Here is a 15,000-nt window from a genome sequence, read left to right on the forward strand (position 1 = left end):
CCACAGGAAAACAAGCGAGAGAAGCGAACAGACCCGTTGTGGGACCAGGGACCAGTTCTCACGTGATGTCATAGGCTTACACCTCCCACACACGCACACGCACACATGCAAACACACACACACAAAACATACACACAGAAACACCCGGAATGACCAATCCCTTGAATCCCAGAATGCAGCTGAATGCAGCTGAATGCTGAGGCGATCTGGAGACAGGAGAGGAATCCCTCTCACACCCACTGTCATTAGCGAACAGAGGGGGGGTGGGGCTCTGAAACAGGCCTCAGCATGACTGCTTCACCCAGAGTCACGGGGGGGGGGGGGGGGGGGGAGAGGGGAGAGTTAAAAAGATTAGAAATAATGGAGGACTTTTGAAACCAATAAAGGCAGATTCAGCCAGAATTTTAAGGTCATCGGGAATAAATCCCTTTTTGTTCGATTTTCCAGCCAACATGATTCTCGCAATAAGAAACTTAAGATCAGTATAATTTGACATGCTGTGGTTCAGAACGATTCTCCTCCCTGACTCTTGTTAGCGTTAGCGACGGCTAGCTTTCTCTGCCTTCCTCCTTCACCCTGCGCGGGCCTGTTCTCCTCTTCCTCCCCCTCAGAAGGGAGGAGGAGGAAGGGAGGAAGGGGGAGAGGAAGGACCCCCAGGCCACTCTTTTGTTGTCAATGAGGGTTTTTATGGGAGCTTTGAAGTGAAAGCAAAACAATCATTTAGCCATGGCTGCTGGATTAGCTGTTGTTACCCAGTGTTTAGCAGCAGGATTAAAGCTTGGCTCTGTTGATCACCCCCACAGTAATGGATCGAATCATACTTAATGGTATCATAGAACAGCTAATAACTACTTCCAGGGTAATAACTAGTGTACCAAGATGTAGACGTTATGATATTCTGCTTGGTGTACAGACCTCACACATGAGGGTGAAGTCTGTACTGGTGCATTCACTACTTTATGAATGAAATCGGAATCATCAAAATAAAGTACAATCCTGTACAAATAAAAGTCACTTCATTAGTCTTTATCAGATCCTAACTTCAAATAAATGACCAGATTATACATTTTAGACCATCAGGCAGTGACTTTTCACTGGTACTGCTGTACCACTGAAGAGTCACCATACAGCAGTACCAGTGGCCCTTCACTGGTACTGCTGTACCAGTGAAAAGTCACCAGTACCAGTGAAGAGTCACCATACAGCAGTACCAGTGAAGAGTCACTGGTACTGCTGTACCAGTGAAGAGTCACCAGTACCAGTGAAGAGACACCATACAGCAGTGCCAGTGACTCTTCACTGGTACAGCAGTACCAGTGAAGAGTCACTGGTACTGCTGTACCAGTGAAGAGTCACTGGCACTGCTGTATGGTGTCTCTTCACTGGTACTGCTGTGCCAGTGAAGGGTCACCAGTACCAGTGAAGAGTCACCATACAGCAGTACCAGTGACTCTTCACTGGTACTGCTGTGTGGTGACCCTTCACTGGTACTGCTGTGTGGTGACTATGTGACCAGACCCTGACGTCCGCCACTCCCTGGTGCTGCTGTGCGTCACCTCACCGTTCCACCATGTCAGTGTTCATCCTCCGTCCCCGAGGAGGGGTCAAGGTTCTGCGGTGATATTGAGTGAAGGTGTTGTCGTGTTTACCTTCCAGGTTCCTCTCGCTCTGCAGGGGGGCCGGCGACAGGACCCCGTCCCTGGTCCCGCCGGGGGCCCCGTCCCTGGTCCCGTCCCTGGTCCCGCCGGGGGCTCCGTCCCTGGTCCCGCCGGGGGCCCCATCCCTGGTCCTGTCCCTGGTCCCGGCGGGGGCCCCGTCCCTGGCCCCGCCGGGGGCCCCGTCCCTGGTCCCGCCGGGGGCCCCGTACCTGGCCCCGTCCCTGGTCCCGCCGGGGGCCCCGTCCCTGGTCCCGCCGGGGGCCCTGCGGGGCTTGGGGCTCCCCCCCGCCGGGCCCCCGCTGCCGTCCGGCGGGGGGCCGTGGGAGAAGGAGGCGATCCTCCGCAGGACGGAGCCAACGCTGTTTGGGGCGCGGCCCTGAGGCTCCTCCCCCAGCCTCCTCGCCGCCCCGGGACCCCCACCGTGGACCGCCTGGGGCCCGGGGAGCAGGGGGGTCTGGGCGGGGGGGGGCGGGGAGCGGCTGGCCCCTGGGACCGGGAGGGAGCCCCTGGGGGAGGAAGGGGGGAGGTGGGGGAGGCCGGGCGGGGAGGGGGTCCTCTCCACGCCGCTGAGGGGGGAGGGGAAGAGGGAGGGGCTGAGGGAGGTCTGGGGGGGGCCGGAGGAGGGCTGGGGGGGGCCGGGGGAGGGCTGGGGGGGGCTGGCTGCGCCCCGAGGCGGGGGCTTGGGGGTGGTGTTCATGGTGAGGTTCTCCAGATCCAGGGGGAACTTGTTGAGGCGCGGGGGCTCTCTGGCCCTGGGGGGCTGCGGGCCCTGGGGGCCCCCAGGGCCCCCGTGCTGCTGGAGCCGGCGGCTCTGCTGGGCGGAGCCGGAGTGGAGCTCCGCCCCGCCGCCGTAGAGCGGGCGGCCGCTCCAGCCGGCGTTGCTATTGGCAAACCCTAATCCCAGAGGCACCCCCTCTCTCTGCCCATCCACCCCGCCCCTGAGCTCTGGAGCCCCGCCCCTGAGCTCTGGAGCCCCGCCCCTGAGCTCCGGAGCCCCGCCCCGGAGCTCTGGAGCCCCGCCCCGGAGCTCCGGAGCCCCGCCCCTGAGAGCGTCCTCAGAGAGGAACACGCCCCCGTGGGAGGAGCTCTTCTGGTGGCCGTCGGACCCCGGGGCACCCCCCAGTGCACCCCCCAGTGCACCCCCCAGTGCACCCCCCAGTGCACCCCCCAGTGCACCCCCCTGGACCATGAGGTGCTGGTACTCCCCCCCGCCGTACCTCGCCGCGGAGGCGGGGGGCCCCTCCAGGCTGGAGGAGGAGCTGTGGAGGCTGTCGTTGTCGCTGCCGGGGCCCGACAGGGAGGAGTAGTAGCCGTTGGGGTGGAAGCGGTTCTGGAAGGAGGCGGCCCTGGTGACCCCGCCCCCCCCGTTCTTTCTGAAGGCGGGCTTGTTCCCGTGGCTGAAGGAGAGGCTGCTGCTGACGGAGCGCGACTTCAGGCCCCCCCGCTGGGAGAGGAACGGGCTGTGGGGGTGCAGGTCCGACGAGGCCGGCGGCTGCGTGGCTCCCCGTCCCTCCTGGGTCCTGTTGTGGCTCAGGAGGAGATGGGAGGAGGACGGGGGGGGCATGGGGGGGGCGCTGGGGCAGCCAGAGGAGAAGCTGGGGATGTCCTCCTCATCGTCGATGTCAAAGGACCTCTTGAGCGCTGTGGAGACACAGAGTCACGGTAAGAACAAGGTTCTGGCCCAGCGGGTTTCCTCTTAAAGCGGAGCTTCTTCCCTGCGCCAACCGGCTTCTACCAGCTACTCACCCCCACCTGGGGGCAGGACGTAGGCCCTTTAAGGGAACGCTGCCGTACTTCAGAGAGCCCACGTCCTGACCCTCAACTCAGCGTCGAAGGCTCTGCCTCAGCAGAGCAGAGGGGCCCCCGTCTAGAGCAGAGGGGCCCCCGTCTAGAGCAGAGGGGCCCCCGTCTAGAGCAGAGGGGCCCTCGTCTAGAGCAGAGGGGCCCCCGTCTAGAGCAGAGGGGCCCCCGTCTAGAGCAGAGGGGCCCCCGTCTAGAGCAGAGGGGCCCTCGTCTAGAGCAGAGGGGCCCTCGTCTAGAGCAGAGGGGCCCTCGTCTAGAGCAGAGGGGCCCCCGTCTAGAGCAGAGGGGCCCTCGTCTAGAGCAGAAGGGCCCCCGTCTAGAGCAGAGGGGCCCTCGTCTAGAGCAGAGGGGCCCCGTAGCTAATTGTTCATTGGTTAAGGAGCCTCTGACTAGCTAATTGTTCATTGGTTAAGGAGCCTCTGACTAGCTAATTGTTCATTGGTTAAAGAGCCTTTGACTAGCTAATTGTTCATTGGTTAAGGAGCCTCTGACTAGCTAATTGTTCATTGGTTAAGGAGCCTCTGACTAGCTAATTGTTCATTGGTTAAGGAGCCTCTGACTAGCAAATTGTTCATTGGTTAAAGGGCTTTAGACTAGCTAATTGTTCATTGGTTAAGGAGCCTCTGACTAGCTAATTGTTATTTGTTAAAGGGCCTTAGACTAGCTAATTGTTCATTGGTTAAAGAGCCTCTCCTTTAAAACCAGTGCACTGAATACCAGGGTGTCAACGACCTTCTGACTGTAGGGTTGAACACAGCCTTCACTGTCTTTATGAACTTGGTTAGGGTTAGGGTTAGGGTTACTGAACATCAGGGTGTCATTCGACCTTCTGACTGTAGGGTTGAACACAGCCTTCACTGTCTTTATGAACTTGGTTAGGGTTAGGGTTAGGGTTACTGAACATCAGGGTGTCATTCGAACTTCTGACTGTAGGGTTGAACACAGCCTTCACTGTCTTTATGAACTTGGTTAGGGTTAGGGTTACTGAACATCAGGGTGTCATTCAACCTTCTGACTGTAGGGTTGAACACAGCCTTCACTGTCTTTATGAACTTTATGAGCATGACTTTTTTTAGATGATACTGTTCAATCATGACCAAACATCATCACCAAAGAACCCCCCCATCAAATCAAATATAGAAGACATTACATCAAGCAAACGATATCTCTTCAAGCAAAAATTCCAACATATTGACTTTTGAGATCTTAATCATCATATGGAAAATTAAGATATCAAGAGTCAATATGTTGATCATCCAGACTAACTAATACTACTAACTAACATACTAACCTTTTCCAATCTTAATCATCCAGACTAACTAATAATACTAACTAAAATACTAACCTGTTCCAATCTTAATTATCCATACTAACTAATAATACTAACTAAAATGCTAACCTGTTTCTGTCTTAATCATCCATACTAACTAATACTGATAACTAACATACTAACATGTTACCATCTAAATCATCCATACTAACTAATACTAATAACTAACATACTAACCTGTTACTATCTAAATCATCCATACTAACTAATACTACTAACATACTGCCCTGTTTCTACATATCTTAATCATCTACTAGGTAATACCACTAACTAACATACTAAACTGTTCCTACACATCTAAAGGTAATGGACAGCTAGCAACCATGTATCGGTTGGTTTATCTTTAAGAAATGTAAAGATAAATCAATTGAGACATTTCTTTCTTACTTTCTGTAAGAAAGTTTTTCTGTACAATATCGTCTCCGGCGAACTTTGCCTTTGTATGGGAACTATTGTAGCTTCCTCCACACACACACACACACACACACACACACACACACACACACACACACACACACACACACACACACACACACACACACACACACACACACACACACACACACACACACACACACACACCCTTCTCGATACACAAAGAAGTGATTGAGGTATGAGTATGAGTCTGCCGAGGCCGCCGGGGTGTCGGGTTACAAGATGAAAATACTTTTCCCCAGAAGGAACAATGGAGGAAGCAGGGCTGGAGGAGGACGCAGGGCTGGAGGAGGACGAGGGCCAGGGCTCGTCTGTCCACTGAGGGAACCACAACCCCCAGATCCTGTGAACTACAACCCCCAGACCCTGTGAACTACAACACCCAGACCCTGTGAATTACAACACCAAGACCCTGTAAACTACAACCCCCAGACCCTCTGAACTACAACCCCCAGACCCTGTGAACTACAACACCCAGACCCTGTGAACTACAACACCCAGACCCTGTGCACTACAACTCCCAGACCCTGTGAACTACAACACCCAGACCCTGTGAACTACAACACCCAGAACCTGTGAACTACAACACCCAGACCCTGTGAACTACAACACCCAGACCCTCTGAACTACAACACCCAGACCCTGTGAACTACAACACCCAGACCCTGTGAACTACAACACCCAGACCCTGTGAACTACAACACCCAGACCCTGTGAACTACAACACCCTGACCCTGTGAACTACAACACCCAGACCCTGTGAACTACAACACCAAGACCCTCTGAACTACAACTCCCATACCCTCTGAACTACGACTGGGATAGCTTGCGGCTAGCCTCTGAAAGACGAACGGGAAAGGTGCTCAAAACAGACATTTCCCAAAACATTACATTTCACCACACACACACACACACACACACACACACACACACACACACACACACACACACACACACACACACACACACACACACACACACACACACACACACACACACACACACACACACACACACACCAGTGAGCAGATAAGCAGGCTGTCGTATCAGGGCGCTGGCATCTTGTCTAACACCAGGATAATAATTATGGTCTGCATGTCTGTGTGGTGAGCTTAACTTCCAGGTATGTGCTGGTGTGTGTCTGAGTTCTGCTCTCCTCTGCTGCTTGGTAATCCCACCCAGCGGCTGGTGATCTGGTCGAGCCCCCTCCCCACAGGGCGGGGGGCTGTTGGGGGCCGGCTCTGCTCTGGGGGACGGCTGTGTTCCCCTTCTCTGGGGAGAACCCAGCCATAGTTTTATGGGATTTATTTAATATGACCAAATCATCGGCTGCACTTAGATTAAGAGTCCTCTCCAGAGAGACCGGTTGTTCAGGGCACCGTAGGAGTTGAAAGGAAGTTTGAACATCTTTTTATCCTCAACATCAAAGTATGAGATCAAAGAACGACACATCCTCCTCCCGAAAGGAACTGAAACACGTTTCAGGTGAACTTTGTTCTACAACAAAAATGGCAAAATGTTTTGTTTTATTTTTGTTTCTTTTATTGTATTATTTAGTCTTATTATTGGATTATATTATTAGATATTATCTTTAATATGTGTCCATATTTGTCTATTTCGTAAAGGGATTTTTCTCAAATAAAAAAGACAACAAGACACAACCAAGCCTTTCTGTGAGGAACGAGGACAACAACACAACACCACAACAACACAACACAACACAACACCACCACAACACGACACAACACAACACAACACCACAACACGACACCACCACAACACCACAACACAACACCACAACACAACACCACCACAACACAACACCACCACAACACAACACCACCACAACACAACACCACCACAACACGACACAACACAACACAACACCACAACACGACACCACCACAACACCACAACACAACACCACAACACAACACCACCACAACACAACACCACCACAACACGACACAACACAACACCACCACAACACAACACAACACAACACAACACCACCACAACACGACACAACACAACACCACCACAACACAACACCACCACAACACAACACCACCACAACACAACAACACAACACAACACAACACAACACCACAACACGACACCACCACAACACCACAACACAACACCACAACACAACACCACCACAACACAACACCACCACAACACAACACGACACCACAACAACACAACACAACACAACACCACCACAACACGACACAACACAACACAACACCACAACACGACACCACCACAACACCACAACACAACACCACAACACAACACCACCACAACACACCACAACACAACACAACACCACCACAACACAACACCACCACAACACGACACAACACAACACCACCACAACACAACACGACACAACACAACACCACCACAACACGACACAACACAACACCACCACAACACAACACCACCACAACACAACACCACCACAACACAACACCACACACCACAACACAACACAACACGACACAACACCACCACAACACAACACCACCACAACACAACACAACACAACACCACCACAACACAACACCACAACAACACCACAACACAACACAACACAACACCACCACAACACAACACCACCACAACACAACACAACACAACACCACCACAACACAACACCACAACACCACCACAACACAACACAACACAACACCACCACAACACAACACCACCACAACACAACACAACACCACCACAACACAACACCACAACACCACCACAACACAACAACACAACACAACACAACACCACCACAACACAACACAACACCACCACAACACAACAACACAACACAACACCACCACAACACAACACCACCACAACACAACACAACACCACCACAACACAACAACACAACACAACACCACCACAACACAACACCACCACAACACAACACCACCACAACACCACCACAACACCACCACAACACGACACAACACAACACAACACAACACCACCACAACACAACACCACCACAACACAACACCACCACAACACGACACAACACAACACCACCACAACACAACACAACACAACACCACACCACACCACAACACGACACAACACAACACCACCACAACACGACACAACACAACACCACCACAACACGACACAACACAACACAACACAACACCACCACAACACAACACCACCACAACACAACACCACCACAACACAACACCACCACAACACGACACCACCACAACACGACACAACACAACACAACACAACACCACCACAACACAACACCACCACAACACGACACAACACAACACCACCACAACACGACACAACACAACACAACACAACACCACCACAACACAACACCACCACAACACAACACCACCACAACACAACACCACCACAACACAACACCACCACAACACGACACAACACAACACCACCACAACACAACACAACACAACACCACCACAACACGACACAACACAACACCACCACAACACAACACAACACAACACCACACCACACCACACCACAACACGACACAACACAACACCACCACAACACAACACCACCACAACACAACACCACCACAACACAACAACACAACACAACACAACACAACACCACCACAACACAACACAACACCACCACAACACAACAACACAACACAACACCACCACAACACACCACCACAACACAACACAACACCACCACAACACAACACCACAACACAACACCACAACACCACCACAACACAACAACACAACACAACACAACACCACCACAACACAACACCACCACAACACAACAACACAACACAACACCACCACAACACAACACCACCACAACACAACACAACACCACCACAACACAACAACACAACACAACACCACCACAACACAACACCACCACAACACAACACCACCACAACACCACCACAACACCACCACAACACGACACAACACAACACAACACAACACCACCACAACACAACACCACCACAACACAACACCACCACAACACGACACAACACAACACCACCACAACACAACACAACACAACACAACACCACACCACACCACAACACGACACAACACAACACCACCACAACACGACACAACACAACACCACCACAACACGACACAACACAACACAACACAACACCACCACAACACAACACCACCACAACACAACACCACCACAACACGACACAACACAACACCACCACAACACAACACAACACAACACAACACCACCACAACACGACACAACACAACACCACCACAACACAACACAACACAACACCACACCACACCACACCACAACACGACACAACACAACACCACCACAACACAACACCACCACAACACAACACCACCACAACACAACAACACAACACAACACAACACAACACCACCACAACACAACACAACACCACCACAACACAACAACACAACACAACACCACCACAACACACCACCACAACACAACACAACACCACCACAACACAACAACACAACACAACACCACCACAACACAACACCACCACAACACAACACCACCACAACACGACACAACACAACACAACACCACCACAACACAACACCACCACAACACAACACCACCACAACACAACACCACCACAACACAACAACACAACACAACACAACACAACACCACCACAACACAACACAACACCACCACAACACAACACCACCACAACACAACACCACCACAACACAACACAACACCACCACAACACACCACAACACCACCACAACACAACACCACCACCACAACACAACAACACAACACAACACAACACGACACAACACAACACAACACCACCACAACACAACACCACCACAACACAACACCACCACAACACAACACCACCACAACACAACACAACACCACCACAACACAACACCACCACAACACAACACAACACCACCACAACACGACACAACACAACACAACACGACACAACACACCACCACCACAACACGACACAACACAACACAACACAACACAACACCACCACAACACAACACCACACCACACCACACCACAACACAACACAACACAACACAACACAACACAACACCACCACAACACAACACCACCACAACACAACCACAACACAACACCACCACAACACAACACCACCACAACACAACACCACCACAACACAACACCACCACAACACGACACAACACAACACCACCACACCACAACACAACACAACACCACCACAACACAACACCACCACAACACAACACCACCACAACACAACACCACCACAACACAACACCACCACAACACAACACAACACAACACCACCACAACACAACACAACACCACCACAACACAACACCACCACAACACAACACCACCACAACACACCACAACACACCACAACACAACACAACACCACCACAACACAACACCACCACAACACAACACCACCACAACACAACACCACCACAACACAACACCACCACAACACAACACAACACAACACCACCACAACACAACACAACACCACCACAACACAACACCACCACAACACCACCACAACACGACACAACACAACACCACCACAACACAACACCACAACAACACGACACCACCACAACACACCACAACACACCACAACACAACACCACCACAACACAACACCACCACAACACAACACCACCACAACACAACACCACCACAACACAACACCACCACAACACAACACAACACAACACCACCACAACACAACACAACACCACCACAACACAACACCACCACAACACAACACCACCACAACACAACACCACCACAACACACCACCACCACAACACGACACAACACACCACAACACAACACAACACCACCACAACACAACACAACACCACCACAACACAACACCACCACAACACAACACAACACAACACCACCACAACACAACACAACACAACACCACCACAACACAACACCACCACAACACAACACCACCACAACACAACACAACACAACACCACCACAACACACCACAACACGACACAACACAACACCACCACAACACAACACCACCACAACACAACACCACCACAACACAACACCACCACAACACAACACCACCACAACACGACACAACACAACACCACCACAACACACCACAACACGACACAACACCACCACAACACAACACAACACAACACCACCACACCACACCACAACACAACACCACCACAACACAACACAACACAACACCACCACAACACAACACCACCACAACACGACACCACAACAACACGACACAACACAACACCACCACAACACAACACCACCACAACACGACACAACACAACACCACCACAACACAACCACAACACGACACAACACACCACAACACAACACCACAGTGTCCCCCCCCTCCCTGCCCAGTGTCTCCCCCTCCACCCAGTGTCTCCCCTCCACCCAGTGTCTCCCCCTCCACCCAGTGTCTCCCCCTCCACCCAGTGTCTCCCCCTCCACCCAGTGTCTCCCCCTCCCAGCCCAGTGTCTCCCCCTCCACCCAGTGTCTCCCCCTCCACCCAGTGTCTCCCCCTCCCAGCCCAGTGTCTCCCCCTCCACCCAGTGTCTCCCCCTCCCAGCCCAGTGTCTCCCCCTCCACCCAGTGTCTCCCCCTCCACCCAGTGTCTCCCCCTCCACCCAGTGTCCCCCCCCTCCACCCAGTGTCTCCCCCTCCACCCAGTGTCTCCCCCTCCACCCAGTGTCTCCCCCTCCACCCAGTGTCTCCCTCTCCCAGCCCAGTGTCTCCCCCTCCACCCAGTGTCTCCCCCTCCACCCAGTGTCTCCCCCTCCACCCAGTGTCTCCCCCTCCAGCCCAGTGTCTCCCCCTCCACCCAGTGTCTCCCCCTCCACCCAGTGTCTCCCCCTCCACCCAGTGTCTCCCCCTCCACCCAGTGTCTCCCCCTCCACCCAGTGTCTCCCCCTCCACCCAGTGTCTCCCCCTCCACCCAGTGTCTCCCCCTCCAGCCAGTGTCTCCCCCTCCACCCAGTGTCTCTCCCTCCCTGCCCAGTGTCCCCCCCTCCCTGCCCAGTGTCCCCCCCTCCCAGCCCAGTGTCCCCCCCTCCTTGACTGGGAGAGGGCCAGCAGCTGTTGACTGGTTGGCGGGCTGCCAAACGCCCCTCAACTCCTCTCTCAGTGAAGGTCCTGCAGGCCCTGGTGTGTGTGTGTGTGTGTGTGTGTGTGTGTGTGTGTGTGTGTGTGTGTGTGTGTGTGTGTGTGTGTGTGTGTGTGTGTGTGTGTGTGTGTGTGTCTGTGGGTGTCTGTGGGTGTGTGCTTGTGTCTGTGTGTGACTGTGTGTATGTGTCTGTGTGCATGTGTGGGTATGTGCATCGGTTAGTGTGGTCAAAGAACGTGTGTTATCTCCTTAACCCCCCCGGCTGTAGAGATACATTTATCTGAAGAACACGGTTGTGACCTTTTATCTATTAAATTAAAGATAAAATACACACAGGGGTTTATCTGAACCTATAGGAAGGTAGAGGAACAAAGAGGAACCATGAGGAACCTAGAGGAACCTAAAGGAACCGAGAGGAACATAGAGGAGGTAGAGGAACCTAGAGGAACCTAGAGGAGGTAGAGGAACCTAGAGGAACCTAGAGGAGGTAGAGGAACCTAGAGGAACCTAGAGGAACAGAGAGGATGTAGCGGAACCTAAAGGAACCTAGAGGAACAGAGAGGATGTAGAGGAACCTAAAGAAACCTAGAGGTGGTAGAGGAACCAAGAGGATCCTAGAGGAGCAGAGAGCCGGTGAGTGTCCCGTGGGGAGGGGGCTCCTAGGGCCTGTGGCCGTGCGGGAGGAGATGGGTCCGGGCCTGCCCAGGGAGCCACACCTCCCCGATGGGCGCATTCCACCAAGGAATGGAACGGGGGACCCGACCACAGGTCAGACGGGTGGGGACACGCACACACACACACACACACACACACACACACACACACACACACACACACACACACACACACACACACACACACACACACGTCATTTCAGAAATTAAAAGGAAATTCAAAGAAGATTCTCCCATGAGACCACTTCCCCTACTGAACGCACATCTGGAAGGGTGCATTCCGAGCACCCATGTGCAATGTCGTAACATTGCAAATAATCATAGTGTCTGAGGCCTCATAAACACGGTGCACCTCCTGCCCTGTTCAGATGTCTAGCAGACATGTACCCCAGCGGGAGACAGCCTGGACCACACTAACACTAACCCTCTGCCGCAGGAAGGGGTCAAAACGCCGTCTGGTATCATGAGGACGTTTCAAGACTACCTCTTGTCTTGTTTCCATGGGCAGGCTGTATTCATGCTGCTGAATATCATTCTCTAATGACAAAATAAGATCGACCCTGAACTTTATATTGTGTAGTGTCTGCTAGCAGCTTATGAGGATGATGTTAGCATGTACGTACGTATGTATGTATGTATGTAGGCATGTGTGTATACACGTACGTATGTATGAAGGTACGGATGTATTATTTAGATTCAAACGTATCATGGAGGCCTTTTAAATCATGGGTGGAAAGTTTCAGAGCCCCAACGGGGAAATCTGAGAGGATAAATAATAAGCTGAATTTGCATCATCATGCATCCATTTTGTGTGAGTGTGTGTGTGTGTGGGTTGGATGAACACACGCACACACACACACACACGGCCCAACGCGGGGATGCAGGGGGACTGCGTCAGGGCGGGGGCTGAACCCTAACCCTAACCCTAACCCGCGTGGATCCATGAGAACACCATGAGAACCTCTAGTGACGCTGGGGGGGCCCTGAGAACCTCTAGTGACGCTGGGGGCCCTGAGAACCTCTAGTGACGCTGGGGGCCCTGAGAACCTCTAGTGACGCTGGGGGGGGGCCCTGAGAACCTCTAGTGACGCTGGGGGCCCTGAGAACCTCTAGTGACGCTGGGGGGGGGGCCCTGAGAACCTCTAGTGACGCTGGGGGCCCTGAGAACCTCTAGTGACGCTGGGGGGGGGGGCCCTGAGAACCTCTAGTGACGCTGGGGGCCCTGAGAACCTCTAGTGACGCTGGGGGGCCCTGAGAACCTCTAGTGACGCTGGGGGGCCCTGAGAACCTCTAGTGACGCTGGGGGCCCTGAGAACCTCTAGTGATGCTGGGGGCCCTGAGAACCTCTAGTGACGCTGGGGGCCCTGAGAACCTCTAGTGACGCTGGGGGGGGGGCCCTGAGAACCTCTAGTGACGCTGGGGGCCCTGAGAACCTCTAGTGACGCTGGGGGGGGGGGCCCTGAGAACCTCTAGTGACGCTGGGGGGCCCTGAGAACCTCTAGTGACGCTGGGGGGCCCTGAGAACCTCTAGTGACGCTGGGGGGGGGGCCCTGAGAACCTCTAGTGACGCTGGGGGCCCTGAGAACCTCTAGTGATGCTGGGGGCCCTGAGAACCTCTAGTGACGCTGGGGGCCCTGAGAACCTCTAGTGACGCTGGGGGGGGGGGCCCTGAGAACCTCTAGTGACGCTGGGGGCCCTGAGAACCTCTACTGACGCTGGGGGCCCTGAGAACCTCTAGTGACGCTGGGGGCCCTGAGAACCTCTAGTGACGCTGGGGGGCCCTGAGAACCTCTAGTGACGCTGGGGGGGGGCCTTGAGAACCTCTAGTGACGCTGGGGGGGGGGGCCCTGAGAACCTCTAGTGACGCTGGGGGGCCCTGAGAACCTCTAGTGACGCTGGGGGGGGGGCCC

General features: G+C 53.4%; 1 protein-coding gene across 3 annotated transcripts in view; it reads right to left on the bottom strand.

Moving 5' to 3' along the window:
• Positions 1 to 15,000, bottom strand: part of septin12 (septin 12) — a 49,585-nt gene that overhangs the window by 29,843 nt on the left and 4,742 nt on the right. The window contains exons 2-3 of one of the 3 annotated variants that reach the window (XM_060046041.1): positions 1,870 to 3,299; positions 1,650 to 1,689 (exon numbers count right to left, since the gene is read on the bottom strand). In XM_060046041.1, coding sequence (XP_059902024.1) covers positions 1,650 to 1,689; positions 1,870 to 3,299 — 1,470 coding nt within the window. Of the gene's footprint in view, positions 1 to 1,649; positions 3,300 to 15,000 lie in introns of all 3 variants that reach the window. The other 2 variants (XM_060046040.1, XM_060046039.1) reach the window with 2 other exon arrangements.

The sequence above is a fragment of the Gadus macrocephalus genome, chromosome 2 (genome assembly GCF_031168955.1).
Source record: "Gadus macrocephalus chromosome 2, ASM3116895v1".
Taxonomy (NCBI): Eukaryota; Metazoa; Chordata; class Actinopteri; order Gadiformes; family Gadidae; genus Gadus; species Gadus macrocephalus.